Below are 27,500 nucleotides of genomic sequence, written 5' to 3'. Positions count from 1 at the left end.
TTACAAAGTTTTTTAAAACTATGAAAAAATGTGATGTTTTTATGATTCGAAAGGAAAATTTAGTTAAAAAATTTTAAATCATTATTGAATATTTAAAAACTATTGGCACCAATGTATAGTTTTAAAAGTTTTGGAATAATCAACGTCTATATTATTTCGATATACTTACCAATTATACACATATGTGTTTTCTATTATATTAAACAAAATGAATAAATTGTACCGAAGTGAGATTTAAGTAATTTTATTACTAGTTTATATGAAAGTATTTCATTACTAGTAAGGTATACCTTTACCCGCATTAATTTGAGACTAAGAAATAAAATAAATATTTTAATTTAAGAGTATATCGATAACAGTATTTTATTATAGTTTAAAACTTTAAGTTAAAAATTCTTACATGATATGAATATGAGGAAAAACAAAAATTAAATTAAAGGATAAACCAATGTTGATAAATTATTAAAATATTTGTATTCATACACACGTACAAATTATTTTAATGCTACGTTTTTTTTTAAATTCTCTTGGAGATAATTTTATTTTAAAGTTTATTTTAATGAATCATTGTAGTTTTAATATAATATTAAAAATTTTAAGTATAAATTATGCACACATTTTAATAATAAATAATTTTATAATAAGGTGAATGATCTTTTCGCTTATATGCATTAAAATATAAATACATATTTATGTATATCATACATACATATATACATATATAGAGTTGTAAAATTATATACACTTATAAACACATATGACATGCATGAGTTTACATAGTTATAATGCAACTATGTAATTTGTTTGATATTCTTAAACTTAATAAGTTTTTAAGTATGTACACATATAAATGTTTTGCTTACATTAATTTATTGTAAAAGTACATATGAACATATGTACATGCTAATTGACTAAATCAAAAATAGATTTCGGTATTTAATTTAAAATATTCGCTGAAATATAGGTATGTGGGTATAAACAAAAAAAAAAATTCTAAATTTAATTTTTTTTAGCAAATTATTTTTGAAAAATGCGTGCAAAAATAAATAAAAAAAATAAAAAAAATCTATAGAAGACACATTATTTAGAATTGATTGATTTTCTGTGACAGGTGTGCCTTTTTATTTGTCAATATTTTGACGTTTTCATCAAAAGAAACACAAATCTTATTTTAAGGTCGTGACACTTGCATACATTAAATATTTATCTTAACATACAAAATATAACATTTTTGTTTATTGATTTGTAAATTTTTTAGCTTACATTATGCAATTTTAAAAATTAAATAGCTAGGCTAACATTTTTCAATGAGCAAATTTTTTGATATTTCTAGATATTTTTACACTGTAAATGGCTGTCATATTGCAACTAGTTAATCCAATTTTAATACATATGTATGTATGTACATCATTGATGAATAAATCTATATTTTATATTGTAATTTTTTCTCCCATTTCTCAAAATTTATTTCATTTAATATGGAATACAAAAAAAGGAATCGTTTGTATATTTTACTGTTATAAAACAATAACATGTTTTTAATTTTTAGTATTGAACAATAAATCGGGTCTTTCATAACTTTTATCGACGTTAAAACGATCTTAAATATAATTTAAATTGATTTTTTATAATTTAAAGAGAAATTAATCAAATATTAAGGTATAAAGTACTAAACTTTAGTTTTTTATTTACCAAAATTTAATTGTAGCTCACCTTATACATTCATACCCAAAATATGGATGTAGAAATGTATAAAATATATACGAGTATACATTATATTTTATTAATAATAAGCTGCTTGTAATTTTTCATGTTTCATTAGTAATTTTTAATTTTAACAAAATATTTCTATATTGTTATATTGAAGTGTATTGAATTGTTGCCAATTATTGTGAAAATTGAATTAAATTTTTAAGATATTTGAGCAAAATGAATTTTTAATTATGTATACATGTAAAACTATGTATTATTAGATAGATTTAAAGATCATATTATAAATAACAATATTTTTATACATAGAAATAAAAAGTTTATGAGTTTTTGATGCCAAACTTATGGGATTGCTCATTGAATGTTGGTTTTATAAGTTGATGAATGTATCTCTAAATTGTTATGTTGGCATACATTGTGAACAATTGTAGAATTCATCCTTTACTCGTATAACAGTTTTCAAGAGGGTAGACTGATAATTATGGGAAAATTATTTTAATGAGCACTCTGTATGTATAAATTGAAAAATAAAAGGCTCATACAATGACATAAATATTCATTAAATTTATTTCAGTATCATTTTTAATTTTTATAAAGTGCCATCAAAACAGAGAAATTTTTTCAAAATTAATTTATTTGTTGAAAATATTGTTGTTATATATGTATGTGTGTATGTAATATGTATTATATATTATGTTTATTATGCCCAACACATTATTTTTATATAAAATATTTTGGATCCCTACAACAAAAATGTATTAAGTCAAAAAATACGATTTATAAGGTTTTAAATTCTTCATAAATTTTATAAATTTTTTTATATCAACTGGTATACAAAGAATGTTAATGTTGGGGTAAAATTCGCTTGTTGAATAATCCAAATTGATGTGAATTTTATATTCTTTTGTATTTTAAATCCAACCAAATTTTTGCAATTTTCCCGAAATTCATTTTTTTCGAGTTATACACATATCTAAATATTTAAATAACAAGGTAAATTAAAAGAATAAAAAATACAATAAAATTTTAATATTATTTGACACTTTAATATTCATTCTCATCATGTTATTTTTTAATTTAGATTTTTTTTTAAAGTTATAAAAAATAAATGAATTTATTATTGGAAGTGTTTTATTAGAAAATTCATTGACAAAAGTTTTTATAAATACAAGAAAACCATTTGTTTTTTAAATTTTTTATTTTATTCGCAAATTTTTTATATATATATGAGTTAGTTATGAAATTTTGTTATGTAAATTTTGAGTCAAAAATTTTTGATAAAATTTTCTTAGATTAATAAATGAATCTACACTTCTTTTAAAAATTTTTTAAATTATTTGGAAAATAATTAAATTATGCTATAGTTTACAATTATTAAAAAGATTAGGTACTTAACAAAACAACTATATTTAATTAATTATTTTCTATCAAAATTAAATAATTAATTAAATATAGTTAAATAAATAAAAATAATTATTTTCTGTCGGTAAATTAATCGATATGTTTTTAGCGCAATTCCAAAATAATTTTGAAAAAAGTGATTAGTAGTTATTAGTTAGTCTGGTTACAAAATTTCTTAAAGATGGAAAGCTCAAATTTTATATAATTAGATCTTAACTAAGAATCTATTTGGCATTTTTGATTATTTTTTGTTAACACCACAAACATTTTTTAGACTTTTCAAACGCAGAAAAGTAATGACCGGCTTAATATTGAATTATAATATTGAAAAAAACAAAATAGCCGTTAAAATTAACCCTTATCTAAACTGAGTTTTTTTCTTCAAATTTTTTAATACCGTTTTAATTTTTGACAACAAGCTGGAGTTTAAAAAATTTTAAATAATAAAAAACAGTTTATTTCGGTACAAGAGAATTTTTCCCCTCTCAAAATTATAAAAATATGAATTTTTTGGTACTTTGTATTTGCGAAACCGTAACCGCTTCTAAATTTTTATAAATGTAAAAAGCTAACGTTAAATACCATGCCGGTAAAAAATATTATTATTTATATTAACTAACGCAATTAACCCTCGAATTCACCATTATGTTATCGCCCTTACAAAATTTTTTTATCTCATCCTAAATATATGCAATCATTTGAAAAATTTTGGTATATATCAAAAATTTATTTGTAATTTATTTAGTAATAAAATCTTATTAGTAGTAATACAAACTTAATAAATAATATTTATGTTATTTAAATAATGTAAAAGATTGTTTTTAAAAGTAGCTTGTTCACTTGTTGGAGGAAAAGTGCTACTTCACAAATACGAGTAATTTACATATTTACCAACCTTATAAATAAACGGAATATGAATTCTAAATTTCAAATAATTCTATGAATTGAGCCTAAGTTATTTTGGCAAACATGTTTTAATAGTTAAAATTTTCTTACTTGGATTAAAGTCTTTTTTTTTGATGTAAGAAATAATTTTTCTCATTTTCATCCTTATTTAATTTTATTTTTATTTAAAATTATTGTTTTAGAAATTTCTAATAAATGTGACATTTTGAAATACATGTGTCATTTATTGGAATCCAAGAATAAAACAAACGATAATAGCGAATGGTTTTGGTTTAGCACGTAACAGAATAATAAAATCTCTCTTTATTAATGAAAACAATAAGTAGAAAAGAGAAAGATCTTAAATATAATGCAGAAACAGGTATATATATACATATATATATACTACTGTTTTGTTTAATAAAATTTAAAAACAAAATTACATCAGAAAAATAAATTTTAAAATTTCTTTTGCCAAACAATTTAATAATATTCTATTTAAGTGTTAAATATGTATTTATTATGACGTACAGGGTGTAGCTCAAATATTACTCCAAGTATTGAACATGTTTGAGATGCAACAAATTGAACTCTTTCAATTTAATAAATTTCGTTTTCACTTTTTACCCAAAATTCCTTCACTATGTTTTGGAAAGCTACATCAAGATTACTTGATATTTCGAAATTTTTATGTAATATATTAAGAAAAAATTATAAAATTGAATTAAAAATGATACGACTAAGTGTTATCAAAGTTTTCTTAAATAAAAAAGTTGGAATTCAGAATTGGAAGTGACTTAAAAAGAGAGTTACAGATTGCGACAATAATTTTTTATTCCTATAAAACGTTTAATAACTACATATTTCAGTTTAAGAAAATTTTTTTAGTGACAAGAAATTTTCGTGCAACTTTTGGTTATTCTAAAAAATATTTGATGTAATACGAACCTTCCTCTCATAGATTTTAGTTGGCCGAGAAAGTTATTCTAAAAATTTATTTCATATAGCTTCATAATGTTTAAAAAATTAATAATTTAAAAAAAAAATTAAATATCGAAATTTCAAAAATTTATGGAGTGTAGCAGAATATTTACCCAATAAATTTAAAGTTTAAGAAAAAAGAGATTTATCTCATAAATCAAAAACCTATACGGGAAAATAAAAAAAAATAGTATTTATTCGGAAATCCGTCGATAAATATCTAAATAATTGAAAGCTATTAATTATAATTTCTTTCAGTACATATATACGAGTATTATTATGGTCCATTCATCCTGTACAGTATTTTAGTAAGAGAGATTATACTCACGTGTGTACATATGAATGTGACTTATGTATGTTTTGTCATTTCATATATTCATTTAGGTATATATATGTATATAACATGTATATATGCATATATACAATAAATTTAAAAATACCTATGTATTCAAAATGAGCTCTTTGTTTTAAAAATAAAATAAATTACTCTTAATATTGACAGTTAAGAAACAAAAAATGTAGAAAAATAAAAGAGACTTAACGAACATACATATATGTATACATAGGTATATACGATAATTAGTTGAGCGATTTTCATACTGTTTTTATATATTGGATCTAAAATTGATTTCAAATTAACATCAAACGAAATAAAAATTTTTATAATTAAACAATTATATTTCGTACTAAATCTTAAATATCACGTTTATAAATTAACAAAAAATATTTAAGAAAAATTTCAAGTCACATTGTACACTCCTTTAATATATTTTTTTTTTTGTGCGGTTTATTGAAATTAATTAGGTTGACTTCTTGAATTATAAAAATAAATTTGTAAATAACAATTAATTAAATTGGTTCTTTAACATTATATAAAGTTCATTGAGTTTTCAACTTCATCGGGAAGAAATTTTATTTTTGAATGTAAGTAAAACATACGTTTTTATATATATACATAATTATAAATATATACATATATATTTCATGTTTGTTGATGTTAATGATCAATGATCTTAAAATAAATTTTTAGAGAATAATAATTTCGCCTCCATAATTCAATAAATTAGAAATTGAACTTTTTATATATTTATTGTAAAAGAAAAAATACAGAGAGGTGATTTTAATGTGATATCATTATTAAAAAATAACAAATATGAAATTTTGAATAACTTTCCAATAAGAAATAAAATTTGGTATAAAGTGCCGTCATCCAATTAATTAAGCAATGACTATAACAATAAAGTAATTCAGTATGAATTAGGAATATATTTAAGTATTTTAAAAGTGTATAAGGTACTAATTTAATTATTAAATTAAAATTTAGAAGAAAATTCTTAGGGTCTGATTGTCTACACGTTATTTTACTCGGCAAGTGAGAAAAAAGTGAGTAACTATTATATATTTAGTATTTACAAATAGTATATATATTTGTATAATGTAATTTTCGAATTCAGTATTGCGTATCTCGTTTTTTTTTTCTAAAATGTATACAAAATTTATTCACTTTGTTTCTGAAAGAGAGACGTTCAGTTGATAATTAGAGAAAAAATGCAAAAATTCAGTTTGAAATTTAGAAAAAAGGAGAATTCTGATTCTAAAATTGAATAAAAAGTGAGTAAAAAAGGCGAAATACACTATTAGACTGTTAATCAGATCATAAAGAAATTAAATTATGTGAAATATGAACATTATAAATCATCTATCTGAAAGTAAAAAAATTAAATATTCACGAAAATATTTTACAATCCACACAATGGAAAATTAAATTTCGATAAATAAAAAAATAAAAGATTCGAAAGTTAGTTATTTTAATGACGGCAGACATCTAAGTTACAGCTTAACTTCAAATTCATATAGATTTTATTCCATTAAAAAAAGTCAGAAATAATATTTTGTGGAGTTTTTGTTTGGATATTGCCATTCAAATATTTTTTAACATAAATATTGCAAAATATTAAATCCCTTTAATTATTAGAGTAAAATTTGAATCTTCAAATTATGAACTAATTTATGCATATGTAATAAAAGTAAAATTTTGTCTATTGTAGAAAAGCAATTTATATATGAAATTACAATATTAAATAAAATTAAAATTGAAAATTTTTCTTAAATAATTTTTTTTGTTAAAAATTTTTACGCCCATTATTCGGTTCACTTATAATGCATATACAATGTATGCTTTAAAATTATTATGAAAATAGAATATATAATTAAGTATCAGAACATTGCACGTTTTAATAGTAAAATTTTTATTTGCTAATTTCTTTTTTAATCAAATTAAAAATAATGTATATACATGTATTTATGTATGTATATGCTATGTGTAATAACATATCCCAAGATTGCCAACTATATTTAAAAAATTTTACTTAATCAAAAGTTTGATGACATTTTATGAAATTTATTTGTATGTGTACGTATATTTGATCATAATAATAGTTTATGAAAATAGTGAACACATGCCTATTATGTCTTGCCCATTTGCACACACACACAATTATGTGACAAACTATTTAATTTTTTTTTTTCATAAGGGCCAACAGTACGTAAACGTGTTTATCATAATTGCAAAAATAAAATAAAAAAACAAAGAGGAAAAAAAAAAGAAATTAAAACACTTTGGGTGAGGAATGAACGCTAGATATGTGCGTGTCACTATTTTTAATTTTAGCAAAGATTTAATTATAGAAAAACCGTGTGAATTCAAAGAATATTTTTAGATTAGAATTTTGTTTTGGTTTTTATTTTACTTATTGTTTTGAAATGTTTCCAAAAAAACAAAAGGTTTTTTTTCAGTACTAGAATATAGACGTATTTTATTTTTTAGATAGAAAGAAAAAAAAAACAAATAGAAAATTTAAAAAGAGAAAAACAAATAAAGTCCACTGGAAAGATTCATTTTACAAAAATTAAAATTTCCACATTAATAAAACTGTAACTATATATAATTATTAAATATTTTAAATTATTTAATATACAATTGAAAAAATTAATTGTAATATAAACAAATAATTATTCACTGAAGTTATAAGAACTCGATTTGGACTTGAAGTATTAAAATTTTTTTCTTCCCCAAAAGTATGCAATATTTATGAACGATAATTTTTTTTCTTTAATGACATTCTGGACTGGATATCACATATTCAGAAATATTATTTGAACAATATCTAAAGTAAAAATTTATAATAGAAATTAAATACATATAAACAATGAAATCAATCTACAGCCGTACCTTAAATTTCATGTAATGTTTGTTTCTTATTCTTAAATTTCTACAAATATAAGTGAAATTTTGCGTATTGAATTTTACTGATTCATTATATACTGAATTGATTAATTTTTTTTTACAGATTTTGTTTTACAACTCGATTTACTATAAAGCTCATTTTTTGTATAATGTCACACAAATCTTATTCAAAATAAAATAAAATTTTAAATTATTGCTAATATTATTCTGAAACGTTGTTAGAATTAACTAGAAACTATGAAAAGAAACTAAAAAATTATAATAAAATTAGAAAATGAAAACAAAATTTTGAAATTTTTTTTTGTTTTCTTTTATTTTTTATTTTTATTTTATTTTCCATTAAATTTTCGAGTAAAAACTCAGGCAATTTTTATTAAAAATTTTCTTAGTATATTTACTATAGTCTTTGAAGCGCAAATTTCGACAACCTAAAAATTTATTTACAAAAATCTTATTATTTTTTTATTTCTTGTTGTTTTTCGTTTTCGTATTGCTCTGATATTTGAATTTTTTTTCTGTGTTTTTTTTTTTAGTTTTCCTTTTTTTGGATACTAAAATACAATTATAAAATATACAAATAAAATAAGTAATCATATTAGTATTTTAATTTATATACGTACACTGCAATATACAAATTATTTTTATTATATACTTAAAAATAAAAAAATAAGGAAAAATAAAAAAGAAAAAAATAATGTGAGAAAATTTTTATGTTGTTGACTTTTTTTTTATTTTATTTATTATATTGTTGATGTTGTTGTTATTATTATTATTTGTACATATAGTGTATAAAGTACAATAATTTGTTTTTATATGTACATATATTAAATAATATATAAAAATCTGTTATATCTGTTATACATATGTATATAAGTTTTTATTATTTTATAAATGCAACGATGCAATTATTGTTCAGTTTTTCTAACTTATTATTATTATTCTTATTATAATCGTGTATCATGTTGAGATTTAAATATATATATATATATCATACATACAAGTATTTTTAAAAATAAAATTTCATAAATTTTAAATTTTAATATACATTCATTATTATTACTAGTGTTCTGTCTTTAAAACAACATACATAATAGTATTTCAATTTAAATTTTAAATTCAAACAAAAATATCAAATATAATTTTATTATTTAAAATAAATATGTAAAGAGAGAATAATTAACAAGGAAAAATAAAAGAAAAAGAGAGAAAGAGAAAAAAAATTAAATTATTATTAAATTGATTTTAAATAATATTTTAAAAAATATTTTAATTTGTAAACAACTACAGAAATAATAATGAAAATTAGTACTGAAATTTATTTAATAAAATATTTTAATTATTATTCAAAAATTATTTAAAAATTTTAAAAATTAAAAAAAATTCCCATTATTTAAAATAATTTTTTTATTTAATAAATTTTTAACAGTTAAGGATACCATACCAGAATTCTATTCATTTTCATTAAAAAAAAAAAAAACAAAAGAATAACAAAATAAAAAAAAAACAAAAAATAATTTATTAGCAGAGTGAAAAAATATCAGGCACTTTCATAAATTTAAATTTTTTTTTGTTATAAATTTTTGACAGAACGCAAATATTTTTCTCTGTTAATAATAAATGCAATTAATATTTAATAATATCAAATTATTTTAAATAATATTTTGTATAAAAAAATCACTGAAAATTAAATTTTTTGCTTGAAATGAAATAAAAATCAAAAAAAAAGAAAAAGAAAATGTGAATTGAATTAATTGCATAAAAATCATTTTTTTCTGAGTGTGTTTATTGTTATGACTTTTTTATATACTTTTAGTGATTTTCAATTGTGAATTGAATTTTTTGTTTTTAGTATTTTATTGCACGAAATAAAAAAATAATTATAATAATAAAAAGAAAATAATATTTAAAGAGATAAATTAAAATTTTATATTTAATTAAAATTTTGCCAATTGTACTTTCTGGTACTTTTTAATTATATTTTTTATTTTTATTGTAATAATATTTTAAACTAATGAGTGGATTAAGGGGTCATTTAAAGGTAATTATTAAAATTAAAATTTTGTACAGAAGAATATAATTTTTCGATTTTTTTTTTATAAATAAACTCAACCGATTATATAAAAAGTGTGACAATATTTACGATAAAAATTTAATGCGTATTAATTTTTTTCTATATGTATACATATATAAATCATTAAAAAAGAAACAATGTTAAAGAAAATATTTGGACGGAAATGTTAAGAATATAATGATATTTTTTTTTGAATTGAAAGAAATATTTGATTTTATTGACAACAACATTGTTGAAAATTACCGGTAGCCGAATGCATTAGGGAATTTTTGATAATTCAATTAGTTGATTAATTTTTGCAAATTCGTTGTAGAAATTGGATATTTTACTTTTGCAAATTTGTAACATACTCGCGAAATTCTTCAATACCCAACAATTTTCTATTTTATGGTCCTCTTCTAATTTATAATATTTTCGCAGTAGTTATAGAAAAACTTAAAAATTTCTTTAGAACTTTTTTTTGTAAGATTTGCAGTTTGGATTTATCGAACCTACTTTTTTTGTTTTAAGACCTATGTTATAACTGAATTGCCTAATTACATAATGCATATAATATTTTGTAAAAAAATGTGTAAATACATATTATACAACAAAAAGTATATGGTTAATTCATAAAATTAATTTTCTCGAATATTGACTAAAAATTTAATCATATTGTGCTTCATCTCAACAAATAATTTTAGTTGTTTATTAATTAGTAACTTTAATTGTATAAAACCATCTTTAAAATTTAAAAAGCAGTTCTTCATCATTTTCAAACATAACCATATTTTTAAATTTTTTAAAGAACCTTTATATACAATTTATAAGCTTATAATGTTTGTTTCTGTTTTTATTATAACCAATATACTTTAATATTAACAAATTTTTCATTATGTTATATACATATCTCTAATGTATATAGATTTCTATAGATGTTTTTTCTTCATTATTCCTACTTTTCTCTTGGGAGGAGCATAGCGCTGGTGCACAATATTATAGATATAGTAGGTCCACGACGAACCTACCCTAATCTACAGTTGTATAAATTTAGAAAATTTCATTGCAAATATTTCATGTTTCAATTACAATGTTTCAATTATTCGATTATTGATACTATGGTATTGAAAATTTATTCAAAATTTTATAACTAACATTTAAGTAATTTATTTACAATATTTTCGCTAGAAATCCGAATGAACATTATATTTGAAGTCATTAAATTGAATTTTGTCCTTAAAACATTCATTTTTTTGTTTTTTTTTTGCCAATCTCGAACCTTAAGCAAAAGAAATAAAAAGTAGGCAAAACACAAATAATGCACTAAAAAAAGATAATAAAATAACAAGAAGTTTTTTGTTAAATTTTTATTATGAAAATAATAAACAAAATTATTTGTGAGGGTGTTTTTTTAATTAGTTAAAATTTATGAAATTTTTATTTTTTAAAAATCAATCAATTGAATATTATGAGACAATTATGGTGTTGTATTGAAAACAAAATTCATAATAAGCCTTTGATTACATATTAAAAATATTTATAAAATATTCAATAAATTTCACAGTTTCAATGTAAACTGGTACAGAAAATCTAGCTTTTCTAATATTTTTTAATACCAATTTTAATAATTATTTTATATATTTGCATTTACTGTAGTCGGGTATAAAAATTTAGTTGAAAATGCTTTTAATTTAATAAAAATAGGAATAATTAATTTTAAAATTAAAGAATTTTGTTTATACAGAGATACAATCATTAGAAAATGAAAATAAAAATTTTGAAATTTTTTTTTTGGCAAATTTGATGATTTTTTGCAAAATTTAAAAACTGAAGGATGACTGTCAATTTATATTCATGTATACAGGTGTATGTAATATTGACATAAGTATGTATATATTTATATATAGGTACGATAAACAAAATGAATATATTGTTTAAATTTATTTTAAATTCACATTAATTTTACTTAAAAAGTCTAATCATAAAATTATTTCAAGGCATTTTTAAGTTTATTCTCTATCAAATACTCTTCAACAGCTAGCTATACTAAATGTGTGCATGTATATTGTCCTGAATATTTTTTACATAATATGTATAAACATAATAATTTATTCAGGTTAAGAATATTAAAATTAACAGTATATTATTTTTATATAATTAGAAAAGTAAAAACAATAAAAAATAGAAATTTAAGTATTTAAATTTGTACTTTTGTGTCATATGACATTCTGAAACAAAACAAATTTCATTTTAATTACAAAGAAAATTTTTTTTTTATAAAAACAATGGTTAGTGCTGTCTTTGCATGTGTGCAAAATCTATTTAATTGTTTTGTTTCCAAATGTATGTATGTATGTATGAATATACAAATATAAAATCATTTGCCCTAACAGATGTGGTGAGAAAGAGGTCTGTGTACCAATTTTTATTTTGTGATATAAAAATTTGTTTTTTGTTTTAAACCTTCAACTTATTGCACTCAAAACTTAATTAATAGAAAAACAAACACATTGTATAAAATACAAAATTATTTGTTTATCATAATATTTTCATATGAATGAAAAAACAATAAAAGCAAAATTTTGGCTACATTACATGTGTCGTATAATTACATTGGTAAGTAAATTAATAACTGCAGATATAGGGATTACACATAATATTTAACTTATATTTTCTCTTGTTATACATATAAGTGTGACAATAGTCCAATTGAAAAACTGCTCCTATTAAGCAAAATTTTACATAATTTTGTTAAGGCTGCAACAATAACACATTTTTTTTACACATATCGTGCAGATAATATCCAATTTGAATATAGTCAACAATTTATTGGTGAATAATATAAATATTCTTTTAATATATAAGACAATTGCACTTGTATAATTTGAACAATATATTTTATAGTTTCATAATATACATACATACATATATTGTAATTGTATTGCTGAATTATAGGTTCATCGATAATTAATCATTTATTATTATTTCGTGAGTATCAGTTTAAGATATTTAAGAACACTTTTAAGCTTAGATATTGATCGCAGATAAAAGAGCATTCGATTTTATGACGCCTAGGTTAATTATCCAAAAATATAAAATTTTCGAGTTGTCTAGTTGTAGTATTAATCTCACGATTTGCAACAGTCTCTGACAACAAAATCATAGTAATAATGTGTTAATACGTAATTCAGCTATAATGATATGTAGTTGCTGAATTGTGTAAAATTTATAGTATTACTGCGATTTTGAAGTCATGATGAATTGTGGAAACATAATTTATTAATTAGTTTTTATTATGTGAAAAATTTGAGTGAAATTTTTAAAGTTTAAGTAAAACTTTTTAGCTTTTAAAACTTAAAAATATGTAGCTTTTTAAGTACTGGAAATTTTACCTTAAAAATTGAACTTTTGAGAAAACCCCGACAGGGCTAACAAAGTAAGATGATAATTCAACCGTACTGAATCAGTTGGATTCCGATGGATTTCAATAATTGAAAATTTTAAATTTTGCTGATTTAAATATTTAGAAGCTTATGTCACTAAACTTCGAGTTTTATACCTAAAAATTACCTCAAAAATATTATATTTTTTATGAAGAAATTTTAATAAATTGCTCATTTGATCAGCAAATGTAAAATAATGGTTTTTGAATTGTAAAATCTTAAACTGTATCTAAGTAAGCAGATAGAGAATGAAATTAAAACAAGTAAAAACGTTTCAGTCGGTATAAACCGATTGAATTATACCCTGCACCTTTCGTTATTGTGTAGCAATTACTCGAGCCTGTGAAGTCATTCTATAGAAACTACACGGATATGTCTGACCTATAATTGGACATCCGACTGCCAAGTTTCATGAATCTGACTTTATAATTTTTCCAAATATTTAAAATTAGCTTTTGTATGGCAAGTACCTGAACCTGTCAAACAATTCCATCAAAACTTCACAAATATATCTCATCTATAATCGGACACACAACTGCCAAGTTTCATGAATCTGACTTTATTATTTTTCCAAAAATTTAGAATAAGCTTTTAGACTTGTATGGGACCTACTCGAACCTGTAAAGCAATTCCACCAAAACTTCAGAAATATATCTGACTTACAACTCGACACAAAACTGCCAAGTTTCATGAATCTGACTTTATTATTTTTCCAAATATTTAAAATTGGCTTCTGGAGTTGTATGGCAGGTACCCGAACCTGTCAAGCAATTCCTCTGAAACTTCACAAATATATCTGATCTATAATCGGACATTCAACTGCCAAGTTTCATGAATCTGACTTTATTATTTTCCCAAATATTTAAAATTAGCTTCTGGAGTTGTATGGCAGGTACCCGAACCTGTAAAGCAATTCCTCTAAAACTTCAGAAGTATATTTGAACTATAATTGGACACATGACTGCCAAGTTTCATGAATCTGACTTTATTATTTTGCCGAATATAAAAAATTTGCTGTTAGAGTTGTATGGCAGCCACCCGAACCGGTGCAGCTATCCCATTATAATTTCTAGAACATGTGTAGAATATAATTGGACACATGTATACAAAATTTTATATTTATAGCTTTATTCGTTTTTGAAATATTTAAAATAAACTCTTTGAGTTGTATGGCAGCTACCCGAACCAGTTGTCCGAATTAGTCCAATAACAATAGGGCTCGTCCTTGGCACAAAAGAAAAAACTTGTGAAAGTTTGGTGTCGATTGCATTATTCGTTTTTGAGTTATCGTGCGATCGGACGGACGGACGGACGGACGGACGGACGGACGGACGGACGGACGGACAGACGGACATGTCTAAATCGACTCAGAATTTTACGCTGAGCAAGAATATATATATATGTCCATACCGCAGATGACTCCTTCAAGTAGTTACAAACTCCATACCAAAGTTAATATACCCTTCACGAAGTGCAGGGTATAACAAAAGGGTTTCTCCCAATATTATTTTAAGAATAACAAATATTTTTCTTTACTTTATTTGTTTTTTGATTTTTGATATCTTCTTATTGTGCAAAAGTTCGCAACTTAGTCATTCGCAAAAAACTTTTTATTTAATTTTATGATCAGACTATATTAAGACAAAAGAAATTATTTATAAGTTCTAGTAGCTATAATGTTTTTATTTTTTAAAGTACAAGCGATAATTAAATAAAAATTTTCCATTTAACACATAAAAATTATTTTCATTTTGTCAAATCTAATTTAAGAAAATTATTTTATATTCTATTTAGTACTATTTTAAATTTAGAAAAATATTTAATGTACATATATGAACGTTAATTATTGTGATAAATTACAGCGCAATTTGTCACTGCTCATTAAAATTCTAAATTTATAAAGTTTATTTAGTGGGCACAATGATTTAGTTGGATTAGAAAACAACAAAAAAATTACTTTCATAGATCCAAGATAATTTGATAAAAAAATTGATCAGATTTTGAGAAATTGTGGTATCACATTCCTTTAAGTAAAAAAATTAGTTTAATTTTGAGTATTTTTATTAGAATTTTACTGAAGAATATGCAATTGATTATATGCAATTAAAATTACTTTAAACTCTTTGTTTCTAAGGGCTAAATCATTAGAACACGGAAGTCCGAACAATTTTACAAACACGTAATCAAAACCAAAATGGGTGACAGCTTATTCATTCAATTTTTTGGAATAAAAATATTTTAACTTCAATCTTTATCCAATAGATGAAAACTGAACCAATTTTAAGATGTTAGTCCCTCGGAATTATTGAAATAATTTTTGTTTACATGGAATAATATTTTCCCAATCTTTGTACAAATACTCAATCTTTGTCTAGGTGACTCAATATTAAATGCAAAACCACCCTAATAGTACGCCGAGAATTTTGAATTATTTTTAATCTTATATTATTCGTATGGTAATATAAAGATGCTGAGTTCAAATTAGACTAAATTTGCTTATAATTATGCGCATCTGTTTTTTTTCCGTTGTTGTCATGATTACTATTTTTTTTGGAATGCATATTATACCCAGTTTATTTATTTTTTATTACTTTGTTTATATTGGCATTGATTTTTATTGCATTTTTTAATATGGTGTTGATTGAAATCATTAAAAAAGTCTGTAATTGAATTTTTGGAAAACACTTAAAATTTAAAATAATAATAAAATGATGAAAGACTTCTTTAGGAAAAAATTTATTCTGTTCTGCATCTATATATGTATATATATATTATATTCAAGATATTTGACATAATTAATCATGATTCATGATTCTTTATTGGGCAATGTAAGTTATGCCCAGCAGGTTGCATCAAATGCTTTGGCCAAATGACTATTTCAGATCATATGTTTATTAAATCGGAAATAAAAATAAAAAGAAGTCATAAGACTAAATATAATATATATGTATGAATTTAAGAATTCACGTTGTCCATGTTGGCTTACAACAGTTGTTTTTGGAGAACATATACATATGCATTGTTTTAAGAATCTAGTACTACTCCATAGTTTTACACATCTTTAATTGAATAGTCGCTCGGGTTTTGTCATTTTAACAGTCAACTTTATAAGCCTATATTTCTGAGCTATACTATACTGTCAATATCAAGAGAACAGAAAGTTTTTTCAAGCAATTTGTTAAAATTTTTATTAAAATTTCTTATATCCTCATGCAAGTTATTTTGTTGTTTCCGATTTAAATTGAAGTTATACAGAAGAAAATAGAATTATTTTTATGAGAATAACTAGATTACATTAAATTAATCTATATAAGCTCTAAATAATTCATTCTGAATTCAAATCATACTCAGAAAGTAAAAATAAATATTTTAAATTAAATTTCCGTAAACATTCCGAAATCATTGAGCATTCTGTTTTTTTTTTCTGTTCTTATTACGTGTGCGTATATGAAATTTATAACAAATCTTTTAACATTATATATTATTCGCTAATCCTCCTGTTAAATACTTATTTACATATAGAATTTGCAAAACAAAATTTTGTTAGATAAAGTCTACTTATATACCTATAATATTTTAATATGTATACAAATTCATAATACTAAAGGAATATGAAAATATACTGTAGAAGATGTTAAAGATATTTTTCAAAATTTTAAAATTTTTTTTCTCTTTTTTATTTTATTTATAGATTTAGTTATAATTTTTTTTATAGAATTGATATGTTATGTATGTAGGTATCAATATAGATACGCAAATTCAGATACATATGAGATAGAGTACTATTTATGTAATCAATCTATTGAGTTTATGTATATATATAGGACTATATTTGAAATTATAATATATTATTAACAATTATTCGCAATCAAAAAGAGCGTACCACACGCTAATTTAAATTAGTCTTAAATTTGCTTTATAAATAATATTAGTTTGCAATATAATTCAAAATTTTATTAATTTAATAGCAGAAAGAATATTTTGTAATATTCATCTATAAAATTGCGTCTGACATGATGAGAATAGCACTTAAATAAAATCGGCTCGTAAAGTTTTGTATGAAATTTGAAAATTTGAAGGTCGCTAAATATAATAAGCTAGAGCGCAATTCAAAGCTTAAAGGTAAAATTTCTTTTTCGGAATCCGTTGCCTGTATATCATGAAAATAATAATGTTTGTCTTCAAGGCATGAAGTGATGCTAATTAGTTTCGTATTTAAGCGACGTTTTTACATGCTTCTTTGCTTGAACAAATTGAGTTCACATATATATTTTCCAAAAAAAAAGAAAAACCGGTTAATCACAGTTCGATTCTTTTTAATATAATGTGAGATTTTCTCACATTTTTTAAGGAATGGATTAGGTAACACTATCAGTACTATTTAATCGCGACAAACGGTGAATTTTTCTGAATTTAATGATGTCTTTGAAAGTTCTGTTGTAGGTCTGCATCACTTTACATGCAGTCATTCCACTTATTGAAAAATCCATTAGTAAAATTGATCGTCTTCTCTAAAAACTTAATTTTGAAACTTAAATTTAAAAATAAAAGTTGAAGATATTCAGTGTGTGTGAACGAAAGCTTGAACCTCAGATTTCAATTAATTTTTTTCGATTCCTACTTACGCAAGGAGTTGTAATTGATATAAAGTATATACAAGTTGTGTATGGTAAGGGCACGCAATTTTGAAGCATTCACAAGTTTTGTTTTAGGTAGGTGTGAATTTATACAAACATTTTTTGGAAAATTGGATTCTGATATCGATTCTCTATTCATATTACATACTGCATATAAAATGGTATTTAAAGATAATTATTTTTTCAATATTAAAATGTAATACGACGTTCAAAAATTACATATTTGTTAATTACGTAGATAAATAAAAAATATAATTGTTTTCTCTCAAATGAAATTTTTATTAAACAGATAATAACCTAGGTCAAAAGAAAATTCTTTAAAATCCCACTTGCATCCGGGTGTAAATAAACAATTTTTGTAATTAATTAGAATTTCCACAGTATTCAGGCGTATGTTATATAGATTTGTTATACATATTATGTTGAGTCATACAATTTTACATGTACAGTTAAGTATTTCAATACAGGGTATTCAATTTAATGTAAATTCAATGGATTCTGTATCGTTGGACTACTCCCGTAGTTATAAAATCTACTTAAAGATATATAAATTCAGATAGTTTAAAAATCAAGCGTTGCGTACATTATGATAAGATTCAGTGTCGCACTGAATTCAAATTACCAAAGAACTCACTCCTAAGAACATGTATTCACTAATAGTAATTTGCGCTAACGAGAATTCAGCAATAATACTAATAGCATGCAATAATCTTGTCATAAGTTTATTAACGTGCTTCAATAATGATAACAAACAAACATGAAAAAATTCTACAATTCTTGAATTGATTGCATTATCCTTGAAAAATATATGTTGAAACAGTGAGGAGGGAGTCACGACCCCGGACTGAAGTTGATTGGCGAAGGTTATATCGATGACCAAACGATGCAGTTTCAAAAATTTTAAAAGATTCAAAAGTTTATCCAGAATTGCCTGTCTACACAAATTTGAACAGCTGCGAACCCTTTCATGTAAAATATAAACATTTTTTTTAAAAAGCTTCATAAGAGATACTGCCTGATAACGGTACTTAAATAAGATTTCATTCTATTAACATCTATAAACCTAGGTGGGTCTTAAAGTTGGATTAACAGGAGCCAATACCATTCTAAAGTTAGTTACCAAAGCAGTCTTATCCCTTCATTTAAGTGTAGTAAATAAATACTTAAACTTTTTCTTACAGTACCTAAACTCAGAAACTGACAACAGTAAGTTCTAATAGTAAATTCAATGTGTTCCAATCATTATCTTAGCATTTTTAGTGTCACTTGTTGCAAAAACGAATGCGTTATCTTTAAAGCCAAGTACATATACCTTTTCAGAGCAGAAAAGGAAAATTTTATTCTACCTAACTTCATCTCAATGGCAAGAAGGACTCTTACCCTACCATCGCCTTTAATAATATTAAGTGTTTCAAAATGTAGAAAGGTATTAAGAGTGTTCAGAATAATTCGAAATTATCTATTCTTGCCATTCAGCGGTTCCACAAAATACTTCCAGTAGACATCCAATTGTTTTAAAGTTAATCATTTTGAGGAGGCTTGCCATTTTTTGTTAAGGATAACCAATGTGGTTCTTATTTTAATAAAATTTTAAAAAAATTTTAAATTATTAAAGCACTGAAAGACAAAATCAGAGTCTTTCGAACACTCTGTATGCAAGATAAAAAATTTTGTTATTTTTCTATTTTTTTTTTGCAAAAATTTTTACTTTCAATTAATTTGTGTGCATCTATTTCAGAACACATTTTCGTTCCTGTCATTAAATCAGTTCTGTTTTATAGTTTTTTTTTTCTGTTGTAATTTAAAATTTTAATGCTTGGAAGTATGTCAGCGTGTACATGCATATTTTTCACATATTATACGAACATATATAATCATTTTTTATTTAATTATTCATTATACCGAATATATCCGATAATAGGAGCTAGATGCTTGTGATCATCTCTTTAAACATCTGTTCAAATTACATAAATTTTCCATTTCTTTTTTGTTTTATATATGAAAGTGCTTTTAAATTATCTTCTATTTATATTTAAATTCTTATAATACTATACTTGTAGAGTGAATTTTTATATGTTTGTAAGAATGTGAGCAAGTTTATAACTACAATTATCATGTACATTTACAATTAATTATACTTGATGTTTTCTCACCTATAATCTCTAAAAGTCAGAATAGCTAATTTTGTTCAGTTTGAATATTTCACTATAAGATATTTTAAATATTTTGTTTTTTATTAAGAGGAAAATTTCTTATCTGCTGTTGTTTTGAAAATGAAAGTTTTCGAAAACAGATGTTACTCTATTTCGAAAAGGTAATAAACACATGTACATTATTATGTGTGTTGGAAATCTTAAAACTTTGAATTTAATCTAATTAAAGCTTTTTCTAAAAACGTAATACTTTACGATCACTATTGGATGACGAAAATTTTGCCCTAAACTAGAAATGTTTCGATGTTTTCGATATTTTTTTACGGAAAATCCGACCTTGAACTTCTATTCTTATTATTGTTATTTAATGCAGTGCATTACGTGGTAAATTTAAAGTAAATTCTGAATTTCGAAATTCTTATTAGTTTGATGTGCTCCGTGATTCTTATGTTACTTGGAACTTTCTTATATAGTTGAAAAATCTTATTTGAAAAAACATCTACAGTGCTAACCCCCAATCCTTGACCATTCTTCTAAACATGACTGCACCATTAATATATTGAGATCTGTCTTATTTATATTATAATAATGCAGTCGTTCTCTCTCCAGCCCTGGATGGTGCTAATAGCTTAAGCCCTGTCAGTATGGTCGGACTTCTCCTGTCATAATCAGGAACTCAAGGCATAGTCTACCCTAAGTTCTCTTTTTATAATCAGCAACTCAAGGTATAGTTTATGTATAGGTGGAAAAAAGCAAATTTTTGCACCCTGTAAACGAGTTTTGAAAAACTTTAGAGAGTAAAATTTTTGTTAAATTTTCATCAAAAATCCTCAAAAATTTTTTATATGAAATCAAAAGTAGTTTCACTTAAAATAATATGCGGATTATAATTGATGTACCGTTATGTATGAGAATATGTAGATAAATTACATATTTCAGAATACATATATACTCTCATACAAACATAGATGTAAATAGATAAATATATAATATGCAGTTTTTAAGAAAAGAAAAAAATTTGTAACGTGATGTTAAAAATTCATTGATTTTTTTTTGGAGAAGTGCCAAAAGAAAATTTCGTTTACTTTTAATTTTTTTTTCTCAAATATTGTTTTTTGTTTTTGTATGTTATTAAATTTGCTCAATGAGGTCTTATTTCTCAGTTAATGACTATAGTTTTAATTTTACAGTGAGCACTTTTAAATTATAAAATTATGCTGTTGGGATCGAAAATTAAATAAAATACATATGTATATACAATTTACCATATGAATTCGTGCATAATATGTACATATAATGTGTTATGTAGTGTTATACAGGAACTGTTATACATGTATATGCTAGTATTAGTATTTTTATCGTTCTAATTTAACATTAAATTTTTAGTTTATTTTAAATATTTTGTATGATTTATTTCTTTTACAGATGTTGGGCTCAGCATTGTTAGGAAAACGAACGCCTGCTAAAGTAAGTTAAAATGAAAAGAAAAAATAAATTAATTATCTAATTAAAATATTAATATTAAAGTAATTACAGCACATTATAAAATTAATTAATGTGTTTTAATTTTTTTTCTTTTTAATTTTCATAAATTAAGATTTTTTAAAATTTTATTTTTTAATTTTATATTTTATAGGTAACAACGAAAAAGAAACCATTTTCGGAGAGAGAACTAGCAGGTTTGTCAAATATTTAATTTTTTATTTGAAATGTTATTTTTTTTTCAATATAGTTTGATTGTAATTGAAAAATTAACAGTAAATACGTAAATATGTCTGAATAAAGTGTAACCAAAATAATTTTTAGAAGTTGACATAGTGGAGCTTTAATTATCTTAAAATACTGGGCTTAAAATGTTATATTTTTACAATATTATTGTTTTGTAAAAAATAATATTTTCTTTAGATTGAGCTGAGGTTCTCTATTTCGTAATAAAATATCGAAATTAAATTATTTTTCATTTAAAATTTAAAAACTATTTGAAATCCAAGAAAAATTTCCTGTAGATAGTTTTAGGGCATTAAATGGCATTTCTGTGAAACCATGTACAATATATTGCAGTATGCTTGTTAAAACCACATAGCTTACAAGCAATATTATTGAAGCTTTAAATTTTAAATAAGTATGTTTTAAAATTTAATTAAATTTTTTGTTTTCTTTTGGAAGTTTTAAACAATTAAATTGTAAAAAATGAAAAGATAATAAAATAATTAACCTTTTATAAATTTCGTCTCGTAATAAAACTTACCTAATTTTGCTACTAAAAATTAAACGTTGATTGAGTTTTGTGTATACATACTTAATATATGTATACATAGCTGTAAAAAATAAAAAAATTTGTTTTTAGTCTTCAAAGTCAGTAAATACTTTTTAATGAGCGGGATTTGATTTGATAGACTCAAATAAATTCTAATCTTATCACAATTTCTTAATATATAAATATTTGTATATCAGTTTATTATATTTGTATATGTATATACGTTTACATTTGAATATTTAATTTTTGATAGTTTTCATTAAAATTAGAATATAAGCGAAGGTGGAAAATGAATGAAAGTTCAATGTGAAATTATAAAAAATTAAAGCCATTATAACATTAATGTAATTTTTAATGGCCTTATGATAGGATCGTATGTATTTGATTTATTATGTTGTGATTATATTTAATTGTAGTAACGTACATTTGTTCCGGTAGATGGCGACATTTATATAGGACAAATAAGCGTCAAGTTCCTAATTTCTGAATTCATCATTTAACTTATAAATTATTAAATAGCAAGGAACTACATTTACAACCTATTCTTAAATTCTTTGGATTATCAAATTTCTTTAAAAGGAACACAAGTTGTAATGATTTCACTGCACTTTTAAATTATGAAATCCAAATTAAGTTTTTTTCCTAGTTTCGACTTACATTATTATACCCTTCACCTTCGTGGAGTGTATATTAACTTTGGTATGGAGTTTGTGACCACTTAAAGTAGTCATCTGCGGTATGGACATGTCCACCCGTCCGATTGCGCTATAATTCAATTTCTTATTATTCAATTTCAATTTCTTAATATTCTTTAGTTGCATCAACTCTATGCCAATTTAGTTTTTGTAGAAATATGTTTGAAATTTATTAATCCCTTGAAATTATTTATTAATTATTTATTAAATATTTATTAATTATTATTATTACATAATGTTAATACCACATCATTTACCTACTCCATTTTATTCAAAAAAATTCAATTTTTCTATTAAAAAAAATTTTTTTCAGTTAAATTAAATATCAAAATTTATATGGCATGCCTTTAAAAATTTGCTTCAGCTGGATAATTTCATTAACTTCAGATGCCGAAATGTGTCTAGATTCCGAAAATATTTTTTTCAAATTTTTAAATTGCAACCAATCTGAGAAAAATATATTTAAAATTTTCAAACCATATAGGTACCATTTCTTATAAAAATTGGCAAAAATTAAAAAACTATCAATTTTTTTACCAAGAAAAGTTTCGAAAAAAATTTTTTGATTACTAGATTTTTTTTTGTTTTTCGTAATACAAAATTCTAGTTTTTCTTTTCAAAAATTTCAAATTTTTTAAATTCAATTTTTGTTTTTCAAACTTAAAGTTTGTATAAAATTTTGTTTCAATTTTATTATTATTTGTCGAATAAAAACACTAAAATTCAGATTCAAAACAAATCCGAAACAACACTCTCGTCATCCAAAATGAATGATAGTTGATAATTACGGCACCTAAAATCAATAAAAATCAAAAATAGTAAAAAATCTTGGCATAGAAATGGTTTTTGTGCTAAATTCTCTGTACCATAAAAAAATTTTAATGCTTGATGACTTAAATTAAAGCTTAAACGGTTGGGCAAAATTCTACAAAAAAAATTTTCAAGGCTTAAAAAAATTTCTCACGAAATTATCCAGTTAGAAAAAACTGAAAAAATAAAACAAGGGCCAAAAGTTCGAATGCCTTGTGTTCCAAAGATACATAAAATACAGAATCAATCATGTTTATTTTAAGCCTTTTATTAGGTCTTTCAGAAATTCTTTGTTTAAAGATCCTATCTTTTTTAGAATGGAAGTTATAATCAAAAAAACTTGGATAAGTAAAAATTTCATGAAAATTCGTTAAAATCGCTGGAACTCGGAAACCCATGAGAACAAATGCGTTGCCCATTTTCGATCCTCTAACCAATGGTATATGTTGTTGTATACCTTTTAGAATCACCCTGTATATATTGTAAAAATATATTAAGAGTGACTGAAACTTCAAATTTCAGATAGGAATCTCCGGTTTTTAATTTTTCTTCTTATCATTTAATTTTATCAATTATAAATAATTATGTAAGCGGAAATTTTTCTACAATAGTTGTGTGAAAGCAATGAAAATAATGATAAAATGTGTGCAAAGATTTTTTTATTTTTTAATTCATATATAAAAGTTTTTATTTTTTTTTGCATGCGATGAAGTAATTTTTTTAATTGCTAAAATTGAATTGCAAATTTTATCAGAATTCGGTATGAAAAGAGGTTATAAAAGTAAGACGAAATTTTGGTTGATAATAGAGATATTTTTTATTCCTTAAAACTAATATCATACAAACGCAATGCAATTAGTACTATAGGATTCTTCAACAGATGCATCCTTTGTATAGTTGAACTAAAATTGTTCGAAACTTACGACTTTGTCATATAGTCATTTTTAACATTTTATATAAGAAAGGAATTTTGACGACTAAAAAAAATTACCAAACCAAATTTAATGCAACTGGAATGGCCAAAAAAAATTTGAATTAAAAATTGAACTTGAAATGACTTTTTCATGTTCTGGAAAGAAATGCGGATTTGTATAAATAAAGAAAAGAAACTTAAACCGAAACCAGGCTCATATTCATAGTTCCTCTCCTTTAAGTTATATCTCCGAGCATCTATTTTGGATCGGAACAAATGCATGTGTAGGAATGCGGACAGGGCTATAATTACGAAAGCAGCCTCTACGGAATACCCCTCTTTAATAATCTACAATCTGTACCAGTAATTATAGTTCACAATTAATGTTATAAATAATCGTCACCATTGGTTCGGAAGCTCAATTTTAATCTTTTACGAACTTTTAATTAATATTGTACTTTTGCTATTAATAAACTTATTTCTTTTAAATATTTTGTGCAATTTGTTAATTTTTACTTTATAGTAATCATCTTAATAATTTCGTTTTGAATATTAAGCTTTCAGACTATTTTATTTTAAGTTTCTTATACAAATCTTATATAACTATATTTATATCAATTTAGTTAATAAGTTTTAGTTTCTTTATCTCAATGCTAATGACTATTAGCAGTTGAAATGTACAATATAGAATATTATTCATATAACATTAGTCATACAATTTTAAAACTATTAACGTAAAGTGACACACGCCAAATGCCCTTTTTAATAATCCCACTACATACAATATGACAGGTATTGTAATGGTATCAAATCGTGAGTGAGTTTTTTGATTACTTTTAAGAAAATATTAAATAGATTTCCTTAAATTTTTTCTTTATAAGCTCTTATTGGCAATATAAGGACATCCCCCTTTTCGACAAGATTCGATGGCAGCAATTAGACTTTTACTATAGAGGCCGAATTTACTTTTTTGTTTAAATACAGAAAAATAACCAACCAATTTCTTTGCAATTTAATATTAATGTTTCGAAACCAAATTTTCACTACGGACTAATTTTACATTATTGATCATATATTAACGTAGAAATTAATTACCGAAATTCTATATAATAATTATTTTAATTATGTTTTTGAATGAAGTGAATGAATTAAAGAGAAACCACAAAATGAAAAGCTACCTTAAGGAAAATTTTCATTTTAATACGTGGATTTTAACCAATTCTTTTAATTTTTGAAACCATGTACAAAATTTACAGCTGTAATGAAATTTATATTAATCATGTGTTGGCCACATCAAATTTTTTAAATAAACAAATAATTATAAAAAAAAACCTAATTAATTTGCACCTGATTTTTTATTTTACCTTGCATAAGCTCATTTAATTTTTTTCCAAGTATACTTTTAGGTACCTTATAAAAGTTTGAATTTGTTTACATTTTAAGTATATTAAAAAAAATATTTTGATAAGGTGATATCAACACAAATCCCAATAAAGATAATAATGATAAATTTTATGTAGACTGAAAAAAAAAGAGCAACTGGAGCTAGAATTATAGAAAGAAAAAAAACATAAGACCCCAATTTTGAGTTTATATAGAAAAGGTAAAATTCCATTTCTACCTCATATCATACTTTAGATTATTTTTGATAAGTTTGATGAACGGGTCGTGGTCGCGATTTTAGATTAATTGTAATTAAAATTTTTACTTTTATTGTTTATTTTTTTTTTGCCATTTTTTATAAATTAAATTTTTGATAGAATTTTTTTGTTCTTTAAGAAAATAATTAATAAAATTTGTTCGCAGAAAAGAAAATTAATAAACTCGTTATAGTATTCGGTTGTTATTCTTAAAATATAGAACAAACACAGGCACTTTACAAACCGGATAAAGTTACCCAATTTTCAATGAGTGGAAGCAATGAAAGAGATAAAAGTGAGTGGAAAATTACTTTGTCATGTAAAATTTTCTCCTTTTCTTTTAGTAAATAAGATTGGAAATTCAATAATGAGGTGAAAAATTTAAAGTGCATAAATTTTAAAATAAGAAAAAAAATTTATTTAAAGTTACATTTAAAATCAGAAACCCATTTTTGTTTCAATAATTTTATGGAATTTAAACAAAAAAATTAAAACGCGCTCAAAGATAAATTGGAAAAGATATTCCATTAGGATTCTACTTGCGAGAGAATCAGGCTTTTATTAAGGGGCTATGGAGGGATGCCATCATGCTAAGTTGTTTCTTCCAACTTATTTAAGGAAGTTTTTCTCAGAGTTATGCTGGGGATGGATCGAAATCGGTTTGTGCTATTACTGGAA

At 23.2% G+C, this 27,500-nt stretch overlaps 1 protein-coding gene across 8 annotated transcripts in view; it reads left to right on the top strand.

The window, feature by feature from the left end:
* Positions 1-27,500, top strand: part of LOC129610238 (calcium-binding protein E63-1) — a 67,785-nt gene that overhangs the window by 5,781 nt on the left and 34,504 nt on the right. For 2 of the 8 annotated variants that reach the window (XM_055522726.1, XM_055522728.1), the window contains 2 exons: positions 21,933-21,974; positions 22,144-22,186. In XM_055522726.1, the coding sequence (XP_055378701.1) occupies positions 21,933-21,974; positions 22,144-22,186 (85 nt within the window). Of the gene's footprint in view, positions 1-4,351; positions 4,379-5,779; positions 5,902-10,104; positions 10,263-21,829; positions 21,857-21,932; positions 21,975-22,143; positions 22,187-26,855; positions 27,118-27,500 lie in introns of those variants that run through there. The other 6 variants (XM_055522731.1, XM_055522732.1, XM_055522727.1 and 3 more) reach the window with 6 other exon arrangements.

Source organism: Condylostylus longicornis, unplaced genomic scaffold (genome assembly GCF_029603195.1).
Source record: "Condylostylus longicornis isolate FDR11 unplaced genomic scaffold, ASM2960319v2 ptg000044l, whole genome shotgun sequence".
Taxonomy (NCBI): domain Eukaryota; kingdom Metazoa; phylum Arthropoda; class Insecta; order Diptera; family Dolichopodidae; genus Condylostylus; species Condylostylus longicornis.
The sequence above is the reverse complement of the archived record's forward strand: the minus strand, read 5'-3'. Positions and strand labels throughout refer to the sequence as shown.